Source organism: Oryzias latipes, chromosome 3, assembly GCF_053564925.1.
Source record: "Oryzias latipes strain Hd-rR chromosome 3, Olatipes_Hd-rR_3.1".
NCBI classification, from domain to species: domain Eukaryota; kingdom Metazoa; phylum Chordata; class Actinopteri; order Beloniformes; family Adrianichthyidae; genus Oryzias; species Oryzias latipes.
In genome coordinates this window covers 22,112,469-22,129,878 of record NC_136239.1, presented here as the reverse complement: position 1 = coordinate 22,129,878, position 17,410 = coordinate 22,112,469, and the positions used below count along the sequence as shown (strand labels likewise).

General features: G+C 36.9%; 1 protein-coding gene across 3 annotated transcripts in view; it reads left to right on the top strand.

Moving 5' to 3' along the window:
- fam189a1 (family with sequence similarity 189 member A1) overlaps positions 1-17,410 on the top strand; it is an 87,630-nt gene that overhangs the window by 50,209 nt on the left and 20,011 nt on the right. For 2 of the 3 annotated variants that reach the window (XM_011489648.4, XM_011489644.4), the window contains exon 3: positions 17,035-17,145. The exons of the other annotated variant lie outside the window; for it this stretch is intronic. In XM_011489648.4, the coding sequence (XP_011487950.2) occupies positions 17,035-17,145 (111 nt within the window). The remainder of the gene's footprint in view (positions 1-17,034; positions 17,146-17,410) is intronic. 3 annotated transcript variants of the gene reach the window in all.

Genomic DNA, 17,410 nt, shown 5'->3' with positions numbered 1-17,410 from the left:
CATACAAAGGCACACAGGAATTTATGGTAAAGATATCCAGTAATGTGGAAAATGTAAATCTGGTGGAGATGTTATATGACTGCATGTGGAGGAGAAAAAGCCATGTTGTCAGATTACATTTTTTACTAAGGGTCTTAAAATACAAGTCAGGCTGGTGCAGTTCTTTTAGAGAAACGTATGGATTGGAAATCCATACTATGCCCACAAGTGGTTGGGATAAGCTCCAGCAGCCCGGTGACCCCGAAAGGGAATAAACGGTAGGAGATGAATGAATGAATGAATGAATGAATGAATGAATGAATGAATGAATGAATGAATGAATGAATGAATGAATTGAAAATATACACCGGTATATAAAAAAGAGATTTCAGTACTGTAGTGCAGGACATTTATTCTTTCTGTTGCAAAACTATTCATTGTTTTGTTGTTCTATTTGCTTTTCCATTTTTTTTTTTTAGGTTGCATTATAATTTTAAGAAGTTGATATTCTATGGATGTTCCACAGAAATATGTACTGTAGTCTGGTTGTTTTCTGCTGTCCTTGTTGCTACCTCAAAGATTTTCGCCTCAGTTTAGCAGATTAAACAGCAAAGGTAAACCAAAGCGGTATATGCTTTTAGGCAGGGGTCTGCAACCTGAGGCTCTGGAGCCACATGTGGCCCTTTGACCCCTCCCTTGTGGCTCTCAGGTTGAGGAACAAAACAAAAAAAATTGTTTTCACTTTAAAAAAGTAACATATTTTTAAGACTATATCGCATATAATGCGAAACAAAACAGTTATAAGTCAAACTTTATTCAAGTCATTCACAGTTGCAGCACAGTATGTGTCACTCCAGCCCCCTGACTACAGTACCCATAATGCTCCAACAGCCCATCGCGCAGTGCAGCTTTGTAGTTTACCAAAATGGAACATTTTGACAGATTTGTGAGTGACGTGTACCACAGAAAATCCAAATCTTGTCACACGATGGAATGAGCTGTTTCCTTTTTGTCCTTTTGTTGTCTACAGGTTTAGATCTGCTTTCGGGCTATACCACCATTCAACAGTCTTTGTAACTACACAACTTTCCTTGACAGCTCTGACTCTGTCAAAGAAGTCACAACAATACAATTTAATGATTTTCCTGGACAATTTCCCCTTTTGTTTCTGTTGGACGACATGAACTGCAGGTGACGAGATAGGGACTATCCCTTTGACCCTTGGTGGTCATAAAGTGAAATATGTAGCCGTTTGAGATCTAGCCTTTTATTTGTGCAAATATTTTTTATAGAAAAATTACTTTTGGAGGATAAAAAGTAGTCTAACTATGTGTAACGTACTTTGAAGATAATAAATAAAAAATTTCCCATTACAGTGTGGTCTAACTTTAGGGATTATTAATTTATCAAATCAAATCAACCTTTATTTATATAGCACTTTTTCGACAACAGATGTCACTCAAAGTGCTGTGCATAAAATACAATAAAATTTAAAAACATGATGACAAGACAAACCGTGCGACAACCCCCCCGCAAAAACACACCCACACCCACACACACATCAATAAATAAATAAATAAATAAATAAATACACACATAAAAAAGTGATAGAATGATAGAATGTAGAGACCTGGCTTTTTCCTGAGGTGGGAAAACGATAGTTTGGGGACATGTCCACACCAGCGACCCCCCAACCCAAGTTCACGGAGAACACCACCACAGAACCCCCCAGATCCGATCAAAAGAGTCAGACCCAGGAGATCCGACTGCAGCGACCCCGCTCACTGAGAAGGGTCAGTCACCGATGTGGAGGATCCCTCAGAGGAAAACACTGGAGTGTAATAAAATGTAAAAGGAATAAAATTAAAATATATATAAAACATGGACAAAAAACAAATAATTACATAAACCCTAATAGGCATATGAAATAGTAAGAGCGTCTTAAAAATTAATAGAATAAATAAATAAATGTATTTACATACACATATAAAACTAGTTAAAAGAAAAATAAATTAATTAAAATATTTAAAAATAATAATAATAATAAATTAGAAAAAATAATACTAATAATAAAAAATAAATAAATAAACAAATAAATAAATAAATAAATAAAAAATTAAAAATCCTAAAATTCAACTAAAAGCTAAATTAAAAAGGTAGGTCTTAAGCCTTCCTTTAAAAACATGAACAGTCTCTGCAGCCCTGAGGCTCTCTGGGAGGCTGTTCCACAGGTGAGGTCCGTAAAAACTGAATGAAGCCTCGCCGTACGTTTTTGTTCTAACTTTTGGGATAACCAAAAGGCCTGTATCAGAGGACCTCAGGGTCCGCGAGGGCTCATACTTTAAAATCATGTCAGATAAATATGAAGGCCCGAGACCATAAAAACATTTGTAAACCAATAAAAGAACTTTAAAATCAATCCTGAATTGCACAGGGAGCCAATGCAGCGATCTTAAAACTGGTGTAATGTGTTCCCGTCCCCTGGTCCTCGTCAACACGCGTGCTGCTGAATTTTGCAGCAGTTGAAGATTTGCTATTCTTGTTCTGGGAAGACCAGAGAGCAGGGCATTACAATAATCCAATCTGCTGGTAATAAAAGCATGCATTAGCACCTCTGTGCTGGCAAGAGAGTGAAACGGGCGGACTCTGGATATATATTTTAGATGATAAAATCCTGTTTTTGTGATGTTTTTAATTTGTGGGATAAAATTCAACTCAGAGTCAAAAATGACACCCAGGTTTCTCACACACTGAGAAGTTTTGTAATTCTTTAGTTTAGATAAAACTACCTCTCTCTTGTCTTCAGAACCGATCACTAAAACCTCTGTTTTGTCCTGGTTTAGCTGTAGGAAGTTGTCTGCCATCCATGACTCAATGTCTAAAATGCATTTTAAGAGTGTGTTGACCGACTCTTCATCATCAGGAGACACAGCGATGTAGAGTTGAGTGTCATCAGCGTAGCTGTGGAAACAAACGCCATGCCTCCTGATGACGTCCCCCAGTGGCAGCATATATAGATTAAAAAGTAGTGGGCCTAAAATTGAACCTTGGGGGACCCCACAGTTGATGTTGAAGACCCTTGAGGAGCAAGTATCCATACTTACGTAAAAACTTCGATCTGTGAGATAGGAATAAAACCACTTTAGTACAGTACCAGAGATGCCCAAACCTCTCAGTCTGTTGAGTAAAATACTGTGATCTACAGTGTCGAAAGCAGCACTGAGATCCAGTAGTACCAGAACTGAGAGCTTCTGACAATCCAGGTTACATCTAATATCATTTACTATTTTAACAAGGGCCGTCTCTGTGCTGTGGTTCGTCCTAAAACCAGATTGATATTTTTCAAATATGTTATTTCTAATTAAAAACTCATTAAATTGGATTAAAACAGTTTTTTCAATCATTTTACTTAAAAATGGTAAGTTGGATACTGGACGATAATTGTTATAGTTGTTTGGATCTAAATTACTCTTCTTCAGAAGAGGCCTCACCACTGCCGTTTTAAAGGCAGCAGGGAAGACACCTGTCTGAAGAGAGTAATTTACTATATTTAAAAGCTCAGACTCAAAGAAGTCATAAAATGTTTTCAACAACGATGTGGGGATTGGGTCTAAAAGGCAGGTGGTTGGCTTTAACTGGGAGAAAACCTGACCAAGTCCCACAGCATCAACCAGTACAAAACTTTCCAGTGTTTCCTCTGATAAATACAATGCTATAGATTCATTAAAAGCAACACCTTTTTGAATTAAAAGAGTAGATTTAATAGCATTGATTTTACTCCTGAAGTGGTCTGCAAAACTCTCACATACAGCATCTGAGGCTGCTATGGAGGACCTTTGAGAGTCTCTTTTAGTTAAACTGTCTATTGTTTTAAAGAGAACTCTAGGATCATTTTTGTTTTGTAAAATTAAGTTTGAGAAGTGGAGGGTTCTGGCTTTTTTTATTGCATGACTGTACCTCGTAGAATTTATTCTACTAAAAAGCTAACAAATCAGGGCAGCAGTGCTATGGGCCCCTACAGAATTAGTCCTATCTAATCCTAATGCATGATCAAGAGGGATTATAGTTCAATTAACAACAAACCATCAGCAAAAGTGTGAGCACTGTCGATCTGTAGTAGTGGGATATTTACCAACACAGAAGAATTCTTCCCTCAAAGTGCTGTTGGTTTGGTTTTCTCCATAAAACTCAGCTGCTTCCACCCTGAGTGCAGGGTGTGTTTATTCTTGAAGCACACTGAGGGAAAGCATTACAACGGAGTGGGTGTGAGGACGCATCAAGACTGTCCTCCCTCTGGTCACAGTTTGCCTGTCACTTGTAGTCAGTTTGCATTAGTGCTGCCACTCTGTCTCCCAGTACTGCTCACATCACCTTTTTCTTCTCACAGGCAAAAGAGTCTGTCAAGAATGAACCACAATTAGCAGTCAAAGTATCTTTATGCTGCCTACAAGACACAGTGAGATTCACAAGTGAAGTAAGTAAGAACAAAGAGGATGATTAGGAAGGCTTCCTTGGAGGAGTGATGCCTACCCTGAAGAGCATTACATTACAACTTCAGCCGAATCGCTGTAGTGAGAGCTCTGTGAGCAATTCGGGTTAAGCTTCAGGCAAGTGAGAGTAACTGATTGTAATGCTGCTGCATGCAGCACAGTCCCACTCAAACACCCTGTTTATTGCTGCTTCTGCACAAGTCTAGTTTTTTCTTCTCGTTAGTTTCTTAGCATGGGAATCCCGCTGCAGTCAAACATAGATTAAAAAATAGATTTAACACCCCAAACAGGTGAAAGTCTCTTTGGAAAAAGTGCTGCCTCCGTTTATTGTCACGTGGGAACAGGGCTGTTCTTCCCCAATGCCAATCCCCTGAGGCCTTGTGTAACCTGACAGCTCCTGCAAACTCTTGGTAAAGAATTTATGCAACCCTAGATAGAAATAATTCTTGCTCCCAGGATAAGCATTTTTATGTATTTTATAGATTTTACAGCTATTGTTTCCACAGAATGTGTGTAATTGTATGTGATTAGTGTTGTTTAATGGTTTTGTATCATTTTTATTCTGTTTTTTTAATTAAATTCTTTGCAGCACTTTTAAATTGTTTTATTTAAAATACCCTATTTAATAGTGTGGATTGGATATAGGTTAATGCACTCAGAAAAAAATCTTTCTGACCTTTTTGGGGCATATTTTTAAAATACAGCAACATTTTGAGTCTCATATAAAGGAAATACCCAATTAAACTCTTAACAACAGATTTTTTAACAATGGATTTTATAATCTTTTTTAAATCTTCCTTACTTCTATACTTTTGTTTTGCTAACACAAGACCTATTCCAGACTCAAGATGTAAAGTTTAACCTTCAAAACCAAGTAAAGAAGTTCATGATCTTAATAAACAACAAGAATAAACTTTTAGTTAAATCACTTTAATACATTTTGTGCTGCATGTTTCTAAATTATATCTTAAAGTCAATAGAAGAAATATTTTAGTGATTGTAATTTACACATAAATCCCTATGCTAAATTCTTAAATCCATTTTACTAATCCAGTTTGGATTATATGATGGATTATCCTTAGGGGGTGTGGATTAAAGAAGCCTGTGTTCCCCTTACAGTTTGACTCTCCCACTTTTTATACGTTAGTTTTGCAGCTAACTACTGTAAACGTAGTTGTGCTTCTACAGAAGGACTTATATAAACATACATTGAAAATCATTGAAATTGCAGTGTGATATAGTGTTTTTTCTTTCATCTTTCTGTGGAAACAGATTATCAGATCTGCTGTTAACAGTGTCTTCTAGGCTATTTAGGAGGGTTTTTAAATCTTGCAGCATCCTTTATCTCTTAATTACTCCCACATGCATGAATAATACTTTTATTATTGACAAAGTTAAGTCTCTTCAATGACCATTCCTTGTTTTAGCTGTCCATATTGTATAAAATGAGAAGAGGTGATGAAGGAATGATCGGATAGTGAGAAAGGAAACTGGAAAAGAGCGCTGTTAGCTGTCTGAAATGAAACCTTTTGGCTGCTGATAGTAGCTGACGGTGTTTGCCCTGAAGGCAATGAGATGCAGGAAGTGAAACTCCATATTAATTAGAGTATAAACGAGATAAGCCCTGTTATCTGATGGCTCATATAAGCTGCAGAATCATAATCAGGAGTGAGACAGAGAGTTTATCCGAAATAAAGGAGCATGTTTATTTGCACACTTCGTGTGCAAAAAGCATAGAAATCATATTTGAGAATGTTTTTTTAACACTCCTTTTCCTTTTTACCATTTTTAAGAAATTTCAACCAGATTCAAAATGTTGTCAGGAACAGTTGCTGGGGTGTTGCTGTCAGGAAGACAAATTTCCATTTCTATTTGTTTTTCTGGGTTTTGCATATAAAGTACGCAGTGGAGTTTTCTGTTTCTGTTGCTTTTCTGGGTTTTGTTCAGTAGAATTATTCCAATGTTTCCAATTCTGGTCCTCAAGGGCCACTTGTTTTCCAGCTCTCTCCAGCTTCTTGCTAACAACAAACCAGGCATGTTTAGTCATTTAGAATCTGGGAGACCCTCTGTCTCTCCAAAGGGGTATCGGCAGAAAGTACATGATCCCAGAATTCATCTGCCAATAAGGCAGAAGAAGCCAGGACAGAGGCTCCCAAAGACTTTCTTACAGGCTGAAGGTTCTGCTCTGTTACTTTTCTTCTTCCTGTTTACAGTTTCTTATCAGCAGTTCTGCTGCTGGTCTTTTTAATTAACCTTCAATCTTTCAAAAAGTTTGTGTTGCTCCTGGCCAAATTCTCTTGTTTGTAATCTAAGCTCTGCTTAGTACTTCTTTTTTTAGATTTTAATGAAAGTGACTGGAAACATATCAGTTCACCAGGTGACTAAATTGGAGATCAAAAAAATGTCATAATTAAGAAAACTAATTAACAGCAAATGTGTTTTATTGATTCCTCAGGTCTAAGCTGCTTGACATTTGTTTCAAATCTTATTCAGTCATAATTTAATCAATGCTATTTTTAGATAATGTCAGATTCATGTGTTGGCAGGTGACATCACCCCTTCTCATGTATTTGTCATCTATTATAATTCATTTGGAAACCCATGAATCAAATTACATCCTTTGCTTGATTTCAAATTACCGTAGTTGATCAAAACTGGGCTTTGTTGAGAACTTATGCAGGAGACTGGAGACAGACTATGAGGAAACTGTTATCTTTCATAATAAACAGCCCAAACATGATGGAAATTATGAACTGAACGTGAAAAAACTAAAACAAAAAACAAAACCTGAAATAGAGGGGAACAAAAATGTGATCGGGAGAGAATCAGACAAAAAAGAAGTGTTTAATACGATCATAAATGGGCGTGATCATTACACAGAGGACAGAAACTGCATCTAAACTGAGAACATAAAAAAAATAAAAAATAAAAAAAAGGTAACACAAGTAAAATCCAGGATTCTGGCACCTGTATTCAGTTTAGCTCCCATTAATTAAACTTGTCCTTGGCATGGTTTGGATTAAAAAAGTGTCTGTGCTTCAGATCATGCGACTAACCTAACTGAGACAGAATGATCCTTTTGAGAAAGCGCCTATAGCAAGCAGCTTGTGCAGACTCCCTGCTGGATGCGCGTGTGCTGTCTGCTGGGACCAGCTTCATTATTGGCCTGTCTTATTACAGCAGCCCCCCCACCAAGAGCCTCGGGAGGCGAGCAGAGAAGGCAGAGCCTCCTTGTTTTAGCTCTTTGGAGGTCAGCGGTTCATTAACATGTGGAGAAGTGGGGGTTAATGAGACACTGACCCTCTGGGTGATATTGTCTTTCATGGTCTGTTTTAATCAATACATGGCACAAAATGAGCTCCTTTCCTCACAGAGAGGATTCACTGCTTCAGTTCTGCCAGTCTACAACTTAATTATAAAGATGTAGAGATGTTTTATTAAAAGGTAAAATAAAAAATGAATCCATAAACTACATGTCACTTTAAAAAGTAAAAGTTGCTGGTCTGTAACTTGCATATGACGCCCCTTAGAACAGGAACTAATCCATCACACCCTGCAGAGATGCGGTCTGACAAGCCGTCTACCTGAGTCACATCAAAGCTCAGAGGCAAGGAGTTATTGTTCCCCCCCTGTCGTTAAAAGAGGAGAAGTCAGAGATTTCTTTCTTTTCTTTTTTTTCTTGACCACCCAGATTGAAAGCAGGCCTTGTTTCTACTTTTAAAGCTGGGGTCTGTGTGATAACAGCTTATATCTGAAAAAGGTCAATGTCAAAACATTTCTTCTAAGTCAGGAGTTCCCCCTACTTCTCTGATTGCCTCACTGGGAACATTTCTCGAGTTGCGTCATCATGCCCTGCTTTAACTCCAGCTTCAGGTCTGATAGAAATGGAAAAGAAAGGAAGATCACTATTTATGGTAAGATAAGTTACACTAGCACTACCTTTAGCTTATCCTTATGGTAATTATTGCTTTATTTTTCAAAACGTCAAGTACCCGTACTGCTTTTTCAAGCATACGCGTGCACTTTAATACATATCACTGTTAATGTTATTAACACTTAGGGAAAGATTAGTTTTTGCAGCTCACATTTAGCCTGCAACATAATAAGGATTCTAGGACATAGTTTCTACAGAGCGCCAGTGGTTAATCAGAAATTCACCTGTGAGTTGTGGTCGGGACTGTTGGCACATAGTAAGCCTTCCCCAACTTCCCATTATACCCAATCAATAAATAAATACTTTATTGTCTCGTGAGGGGCCCACAGCTACAACAGAAGGATAACAACAGAATAAACATACTCAATAAGACAACACCCACAAAAAATAAACAACACCCACAAAAATAACAACCAGAGGCGCTTGCTCTAAATCGTTTACAGTTTGTTCAGCAGTCTCATCACTGATGGAACGAACGAGTTCTTATATCTGTTGGTTTTTATATCTGGCTGCTCTGAAGCCTCATCCGGATGGTAATAATTCAAATTCCCTTTGTTTACATTCTCTCCCACTAGCTTACAGTCCCTCAAACCCTCAACCTAACATTACTGGTGCAACAAAAATGTCGAGCAGTATTGGAGCTATCCAGCTGTATGTCAGCTCAGACAAAGAAAATAAAGACGTATAAGGATTCAGTTGTGTGCAAGTGGATGCATCGGAATGGAGCGGAGCAGGAAGCTTGTGGCCCGCTGAGTTTATTTGTCTGTTCCTGATTTGACACAATTTAAATATTCAGAAATGCAATTTTAATCTTAATTTTCTTGATATATGTCCTCCGTCGTCAGAGAAAGGTCAGAAGAACATGTTAAAAACACCAGAAACACAGTTTTCATTGGAGTGGGTCTTTAAGCATCTGTCCAGTCATTAGGTTTGATTTTGCATCAGCCTGAGCTCTGGTGCTGAGAGTCACAATCTACACCTTTGCTGTTTGTTTGGACCAGCAGTGAACCCATGGTCCCTCGACTCCATCCACGCGTGATTTTGTTGATTTGGCCTGAACACATCCTCTCACACACTTGCATATATAAACACACAGTCCACCTTTGAGCTGAGAGCAGAAAGTTAACAACCAATGAGAACCAGCTGTTGCAAGCCTGTGTTTAACTTTTTTTTTCTTGTATTTGCAAAGTCAAAAAAGGAAACTGTACAGACAGACACCTTTTGCCTTTTGCTGATTCTTGTTTAACCCCAGGGCGGTTAGTGATTCTTTTAAGTTGCCCTAAAGGGGAACATTTACCAAATATAGGAGAACCAGGATCAAATCAAGACATATAGAACAGTTCCTCTAAATCAAAAATCACAGTGGCTTTCGTTTCATGTTCTGAGTGTTTTCTGTGCACACTGAGCCCTACAAGCACTGGAGGATTGATATGCTGTGTCAAAAGGAAACTGCATGAGAGGATGTGTGATCTGCTGAGCAGCAGCAAAAACAAAACAGCCTTGCTTCCATCTCTCGTGGCTCAGGGATAATTGAAAATAAATTGTGTTGTGTCGCAGTGCTGCTCCAGACTAAATACTAATTTGTGCTGCAGTCAGAGGACGCAAACAGTCTTTCTAATTCCAATTTTGGCTATTCCCCTCTGATCAAACAATCCAGTCTTTACTCATTTTAGCTTCCTGTGCTGATGCAAATCCAGCTGCAAGAACCACCGCTTTTCAATGCGGGTCTTTTAAAAGTTGTAATGTGTCGTAATTGGAGCTAATCCTCTAATTTTGCCTCTGATTGAAGTTCATAGGAAGATGCATGTTGCAGTTGTTTTGCAGAACATCTACTGAGAAAGAATTAACAGCACTGATATTTTGTATTTGTTATTTTTATTTAATATGAATAAAAGCAAATTTCTACTTTCTATCCTTATCAAGAACCTCCAATAAAATCCTAAAATGCATGTTACTTGGGTTTTTTTTAAAGTAAATGTCAGGTGATTATATTCATTTTGTTTGTTAAAGCTGACTTTCTTTAACACTGAGAGCTGTAGGCTGTACCTTAAATTGCATTACACATGGCATGAAGTGGATTGCACTTTCGAAGCATCGCTGATGAGCTGATGAGTGTTAGAATTTCATCATCTGTTCTGCTCACTGAAGCAAAGTTTGTGGTGCTGAATCATGCAGAGGGGTTGTTTCGGTCAAGGTTATTTTAATGCTTCAGCATGCTGTCCTTGTTTATTTATTTCTTTATTTTGATTTGAATGGAAACACGTACAGTGCAGCTCTTTTTTTCAGGGTATCCAGTGATTTTTTTTTTTTAAATATTGACATTGCCTTCAGGATACAACGATCTGGAGCTGTGCCACCCAGGACTCACCTGATTTTGTGTGATTTTAGATGCTAATCTGCATTCGGTTTGGTTAGTTCCTGGAAAAAAGACCACTATAAGTTACCATAACCACAATTAAGCACTATTTAGTGCCTTCCTGTGCTGCTCCAAAGTTCAGGCCAATGCAGAAGATTTGGTTCATGAGGGGCATCTGCCATACAACTGAAGCAACATCACATGTGCAAATTATGGAATCACTGTGGTGACCCCTGTAGGGAATAACTAAACGGAGAAAAAGCTGTTGTAAGGCAATGACAAAATGTGGTAACAGTAAAAAAAAGGGTAACACTTTATATTAAGCTAACACGCTAACCTGCCCAGGTTAACTAATGTCACCATTGGCTAATGAATCTGTCAATCAAACTCATCAGCAAAACAGGCGTGCTCACTTTCAGCCAATTGAATGGCCTCTTAGACTTTGCTTTCACACAGGTGACGAAAAAAGCCCCGCCCATCTTTGATTCTGTACCGGTCGGTCGTTAGCGTGTTAGCTTTAGCATGGCTCCTGTAGGTTTATTGTCTTCGGTCTTCTAAAATTACTGGCTTGTGCAACTTTCTTGTGGACTTTGAAGCAAGGCAACAGTGGTTGAATGCTGTTGGCATTGAATGCAGAGAATTGTCTCCTGGTGATGGGATTTGCAATGAATGTTTCACTCAGGATAGATGCTAATACTTTATCCTTATTAGCTATGATGCTAGTCATCCAACACCAGTATATGTTTTTTAAAAAAAATTATTTGTCTGAATTAAATTATTATATATCTTTTACAGAACGATTTGTGTATGTTTAGTCTGTTTTAATGTCATAAAGTTCTTTTTACAATCTTTATGCTTTGTGGTTGTTTGTGGTAAAAAACGTCCACACTTTAGATGAGGTGCTGCAAAACAATTAATAAACTATTAACAAAGTTAATTAATACATTTGTAAAGCTTATAAGCAGTTTAGTAATATGGATTTAGAAGACAATGGTCTGACTTTAGATGTTAATAAATCTTATTAACACTTTCAGGTATTTGCAAGACATCTATAATGCTAATAAATATCTTACTAGCATCTGACACATTAATAAAGCCTATTAATTTGTTAAGTTAATTAATAAAACTTATTAAGCTTATGAACACTTAGGCTTTTGTCAGGCATCTATAATGCTAATAAATATCTTACTAGAACCCCAAACAATAATAATACTTCTTAATTTGTTAACAAAGGTTGTTAATAAATCTTATTAAGCTTATTAACACTGACACATTTGTTAAGCACCTATAATATCAGTAAATGCATCATTAGTATCTTAAAAACATCCTAATAATAATGCTTGTAAATGTGTTAACTAAGTAATTTAATAAACCTTATTAGACTTATTGTACTAATAAATGTCTTACTAACACCCTATAAATTCATTTATAATGCTTGTTAATGTGTTAACAAAGCTTGTTAAGGAATCTTAATATAAAGTGTTACCAAAAGAATTTTAGGAAGATCATGAAAGAAAAATCACCAAATATTTTGAATGAAAGTCATTTAAATCCTACAGGCCACTGCATTTTCTCCAAATGATTGTTTGAAGTCAAAAAGTCCATGACTGTATTGTGGTAATTAATCAGTTTTGCACAAAATTATTTTCATAGTAATATTCAATTTTTCTAGGGTATTGTTTTTTTTACTCAAAGGCAACTTTTCATTTTCAAATTCTTGTATACGTTTTTTTCAGGTGGCAGTTCAATCTTAAATTGAGTTTATGCTTTTCTAAAATATTCTTGACATTTTCAGCGAAACAAATGTTAACTAGATTTTTCTTTTGGCTCTGTTTTAAGTTGTAATAATAAAAAAAAACACAATGGTTAAATAATAAATCTCGTTTCTTAACTGAGCTTTTATAAAATGTGATACTACACAAATATCTGCATCAAAAACTACAAAACTTTGGCTTTTTTGACTAAATTAAACATTTAGAGAAGCAGAATTGTGGAGGTCATTTGGTCACACACAGGAATGGACATCTGGATGTAAGCATTTGCTGCAGAAGAAATTCGACAGTATTCTTTTTTTCTTGGTTGAGCGGTAACAGATGTGGGGAATTAGTGTCACGTCTAAATCGTAGGTCTTCTTCTGTGATGTATGGGTGTAATAGAGATGAATGATGATATTATAATGCTGCATTGTCCTCCACTGGGAGTGCTGAATAATGACGCATAGGACGACTCCGCTCTGGCGACTACAGCCACCACATCCCTGCGTTCGGGGGGTTTTGTGTGTTTTTGTCTTTGGCATGCAGAGGGCAGCGTAGCAGTAATTGAGTAACTGCTAATTGGTACTTTGTGATTGCGCTTGGTAATGAGGAGGCACGTGTACAGGGCCAGTGATGATTTTTAGATTAGTTAAGGGAAAACGTTAGCGCACAGCAGGTGACGTCACTGATCCTGAAAACCAAAAATAAGAATGGAGTTTCATATTTTAATGCAAACTTTAGTTTAAAAACTTTTAATATGACTTTAATACAGCATGAAGTGCTGGAAAATGTGTCTTGAAATTGTTTGTCTGCAAAAAGTCAAACAAGGATTTAAAAAAAAGCACAAACTTATCAACATTTTATAAAAATGCTTGCAAAAGCAACAATACCTTTGGTTTTGTTCCCCCTAATTACTGAGATTCGATATAGTCATGTCTGAGCAGATGTAGAGACACTGTTTAGGGATTGAAATGAGCCCATTAACACGCAACACACAGGTCCCATCATTCCAGGTGAGAGAAGTAAACCGGTACAAATTGATTCTTCAGAAGATCCGACTCCGAAGCATACACAATAATATAACTAGTATTCCTGGAATTGTGTTTGGTGATAATTAAGGTGATGATTTATCAGATTCCACACAAACTCCTTCACATTGAGGCAATTTTCTGAGCTCCCCTGTCAAAACAAACAAGTCAAATGATTAAATTTGAAATGTAAGTCCTCATTTCCTTTTTGAAAAAGGGTGTCTGGAATTCATCTTGACTTCTAAAAGCAACCTCAAGATACCCCATTTTGATGCTGATGAGCTTAAATGAACATTTATGGCACAGATTGACTTATTTCTTTTATATGCTTTTAGTACTGTAATGAGACCCAAAATGACAATAAATTTTAATTTTAATGTGTTGTAGACCTATTACAAAACTGCATTGCAAATACATTGGATACCTTATATTTAAGTCATTCTTACTAGAGTAGATCTCTAGCTTTCCATTACAGGAAGAACTACACCAAGTTTCCCAATGATGGTTGGATGTCTTTATAATTTACTCTGAGTGCTACATCTTGACAGAAAAAAACAGATGTAGACATTTCTAAATATTCTATAAAGAAAAACTGAAAAATAATCACTTAAGTATTTGGTACTTTTGATCAGGTTTGAGTTAAAACATCATTTTGAATTAATTATTGAATTATTGAATTAATTTTTTACCTACCTCTCTGCGGAAAGTAAAAACCCACTAAGCAAAAATTTGTATTTTACATTTTGTACTTTTGTAAATTGTACTTCTCTTTTTTTATGAAATTATTTTATTATTTTGTGAAATTATTTCTCATGCATGTTTGCACTGTACAGTGAGCGGCTCTCATTTCACTGTATGCGCGTTTGATGCGAATTGTACAAGTGACAATAAAGGGATTCTATTCTATTCTATTCTATTCTGACTTATTCTAATGGAGCCATGAGTCTAAATACTTTCTGTCTCCACTGTATATCGTTGCATACGGAGCCCGTGTCCTGACATTAAGATATAAAAATATATCTTGTTCCCACAGATTAATATCTTGTTACCACAGGTTATTATGTCGTTCGCATGAAATACTATTCCGTTCCCACAAGATACTATTGCGTTCCCTCAAAATACTATTCCGTTCCCTCGAAATGATTAACTCGTGCGAACGCAATAATTATGTCGTTCGAACGCAATAAGTAATCCGTTCGAACGCAGTAATTATTCACGTCATAAGTCATTCACGCGGATATGCTCTCTGTACGCCGGCAAAACTAAGCCGCTTTCAGCGGTAACTTCCGTGTCTCTGTGACCCATATTCGTTCAAAAAAGGAACATGAAAAACAAAAATGATGACTTTTTTACCGTCTCAATGAATATAAGAAAAATATCAAAAGATTTATGATAACTAGGCTGCTTTGTCATACGATAGCTCCTGCTAGGCTACTACTAGCTCCGCCGCAGAGCTCTTTGATGTATGCCGGCATTTGGGCAACTGGCTGGTCTGTTGTCAGACAGCTGATATTGTAGTTTAGGGTAGAATAGGAATAATAATATTCAGGACTTGTCTTTTATTAACTTTAGCAGTCAGTTGCTTTACATTCGAAGGCTATAAGGATACATGCTAACTGACTAGCCGATCATTGATCCTGTTATTAATTTACGTCATAGATTTACAGCAGATACCTTCACATTTCTGTCTGTGTGTGTCCATTACATTGCTTTGAAGACACGCAGGATGTTTAAAGAACAGATTTATTTATTTTAAAAAGCACAGAAGCATCCATCCATTCGAACGACATAATTATTGCGTTCGCACGAGTTAATCATTTCGAGGGAACGTAATAGTATTTTGAGGGAACGCAATAGTATTTTGAGGGAACGCAATAGTATCTTGTGGGAACGGAATAGTATCTTGTGGGAACGGAATAGTATTTCGTGCGAACGACATAATAACCTGTGGGAACAAGATATATTTTTATATCTTAATGTCAGGACACGGGCTCAGTAGTTGCATAACCTCTAAACAATGAAAATGTATCTGTACAAGCTTAGCTAAACTAGAATAAATTACATAAAATATCGAAAAGTGCAAAAAGATTTAGTGTTCATAATCCACACACCTTGCATGTGTATTTCTGGAGAAGAGATCTTAAATAAAGCAAAAAAATTGTTTCTTTTTATGTACTCTCCATTTGAGGCGTTCTGCTGTACATTACCATTTCATTTGATGTGTTTAGGCTTTACCCGATGAACTGATGAGGATTCAGTTCTGTAGGGAAAGGTTGGTCGTCAATAAATGTGTCTTGTGATTAATCACAATGAGGAATTGTCTATAAGGTATAAAAATATAATAAAAAACTACATTCTCTCTTTTATTCAGTATTTATTGCGGATCTGTCCAATCTGAAAATTAAGGAATCGCTTTGACCCGAGTCTGACGTTTGTTTTGGCGTTTAAGAGACAGTGGTTGTGAGTCAAACAGCTCAGAGCTGCTCCAGGAAGAATCATTTTGCACATATTTCAATCAGAAAAAAACAAACATCCTATTTCACTGATTTGTGATTTATTTAGCTCCAAATATCATTATACAAATGCAGAATTTCTTTGTATAAACAACATTTCTCTATTTTTTCCCCAGCCATAATCGTTTTCTCTTTGAATGCTTTTATATTTCAACCTTTCATTTTTCTGTTTTGCCATAAAGCACTTAAAATTATGGCTTCATCTGCTTATTACATGCAATCTTCAGGTCCTTCCCTCCCATGCATCCCTTTACCTCTCCATCTGTTTACATGTACACTTGATTCCTGCTAATGCCCTGTATGTCCTCTGCCATCAGCTTCTCAGGGACCTGCCACTTTGGAAGATCAAATTTTGAAACTATGCTTTTGATGTAGTTTTCAATTTAACTGATTGCGGGTTTCTGAATGGCTCTTTGAAAGAGCAACTGAGCAGTCAGCTGTTATAATCCAAAGGGCCTAAATCAAAGACAACTCGACCTTTTATCTTGGAGTTAATTCCTCATTTAGGTGAACTTCTATGACTAAGATCCTACAAAAGCTTATCGAACTCTGTGACTCGAGTTGAAAATATGCTTTTTGGAAGTCTTTTGACAAATGTTATTTATCTATAAAATGTTCGCATCTGTAGCTACATTTCTGCTATCAGGGTTTATCTGCAGCTATTTTACAAAAAACAGGAAAAACAATCATGCTGACTGTTAAACTATCAAGAACGTCTTCTTAATTGTTTGTATGACTCCCCCCCCAGCTTTGGATTATGAAAGCTTGCAAAGGAACAATGTTATTGATTTCACGCAACATTATCTCCAATTTCCTGTTTATGGATCTTTGAAATTCACTGCAAGACAGTTTATCAAAAATAACACTGTACAGACTTGAATACCAAATGCTCAATCTATGTCTGCAAATGTTGTCTTCTGATGCGTTTTTTTATATACATATTTTTCTCTGTCTGTCTCCCCTGTGTCTGTCCGTCACAGATCACATTCTTCATGCTGCTGTCTGCAGTGTGTGTGATGCTCAACCTGGCGGGCTCTATCCTGTCCTGCCAGAACGCTCAGCTTGTCAACTCCCTGAATGACTGTCAGCTGGTGAGACCAAATGGACACTGACCAATGCAATTACCACCTTCAGTGTGAACAAGATGCCCATCTAAACATGTCATTTGCATGTTCTTTGTGGCGATTTTGGCCACTGCTAGCATGCTTTTTATCATATATATTTCCATGCAGATGGCTGCATGCGGCAGATGTGGAGCATATTCCTCCCGGGCTTTTCAATCTGTTCCACTAATTTACTTATGGCTGCGAAGCAAAATACAGCAGCAAATCAGTGTGGAAGACAAATGATTCAGTA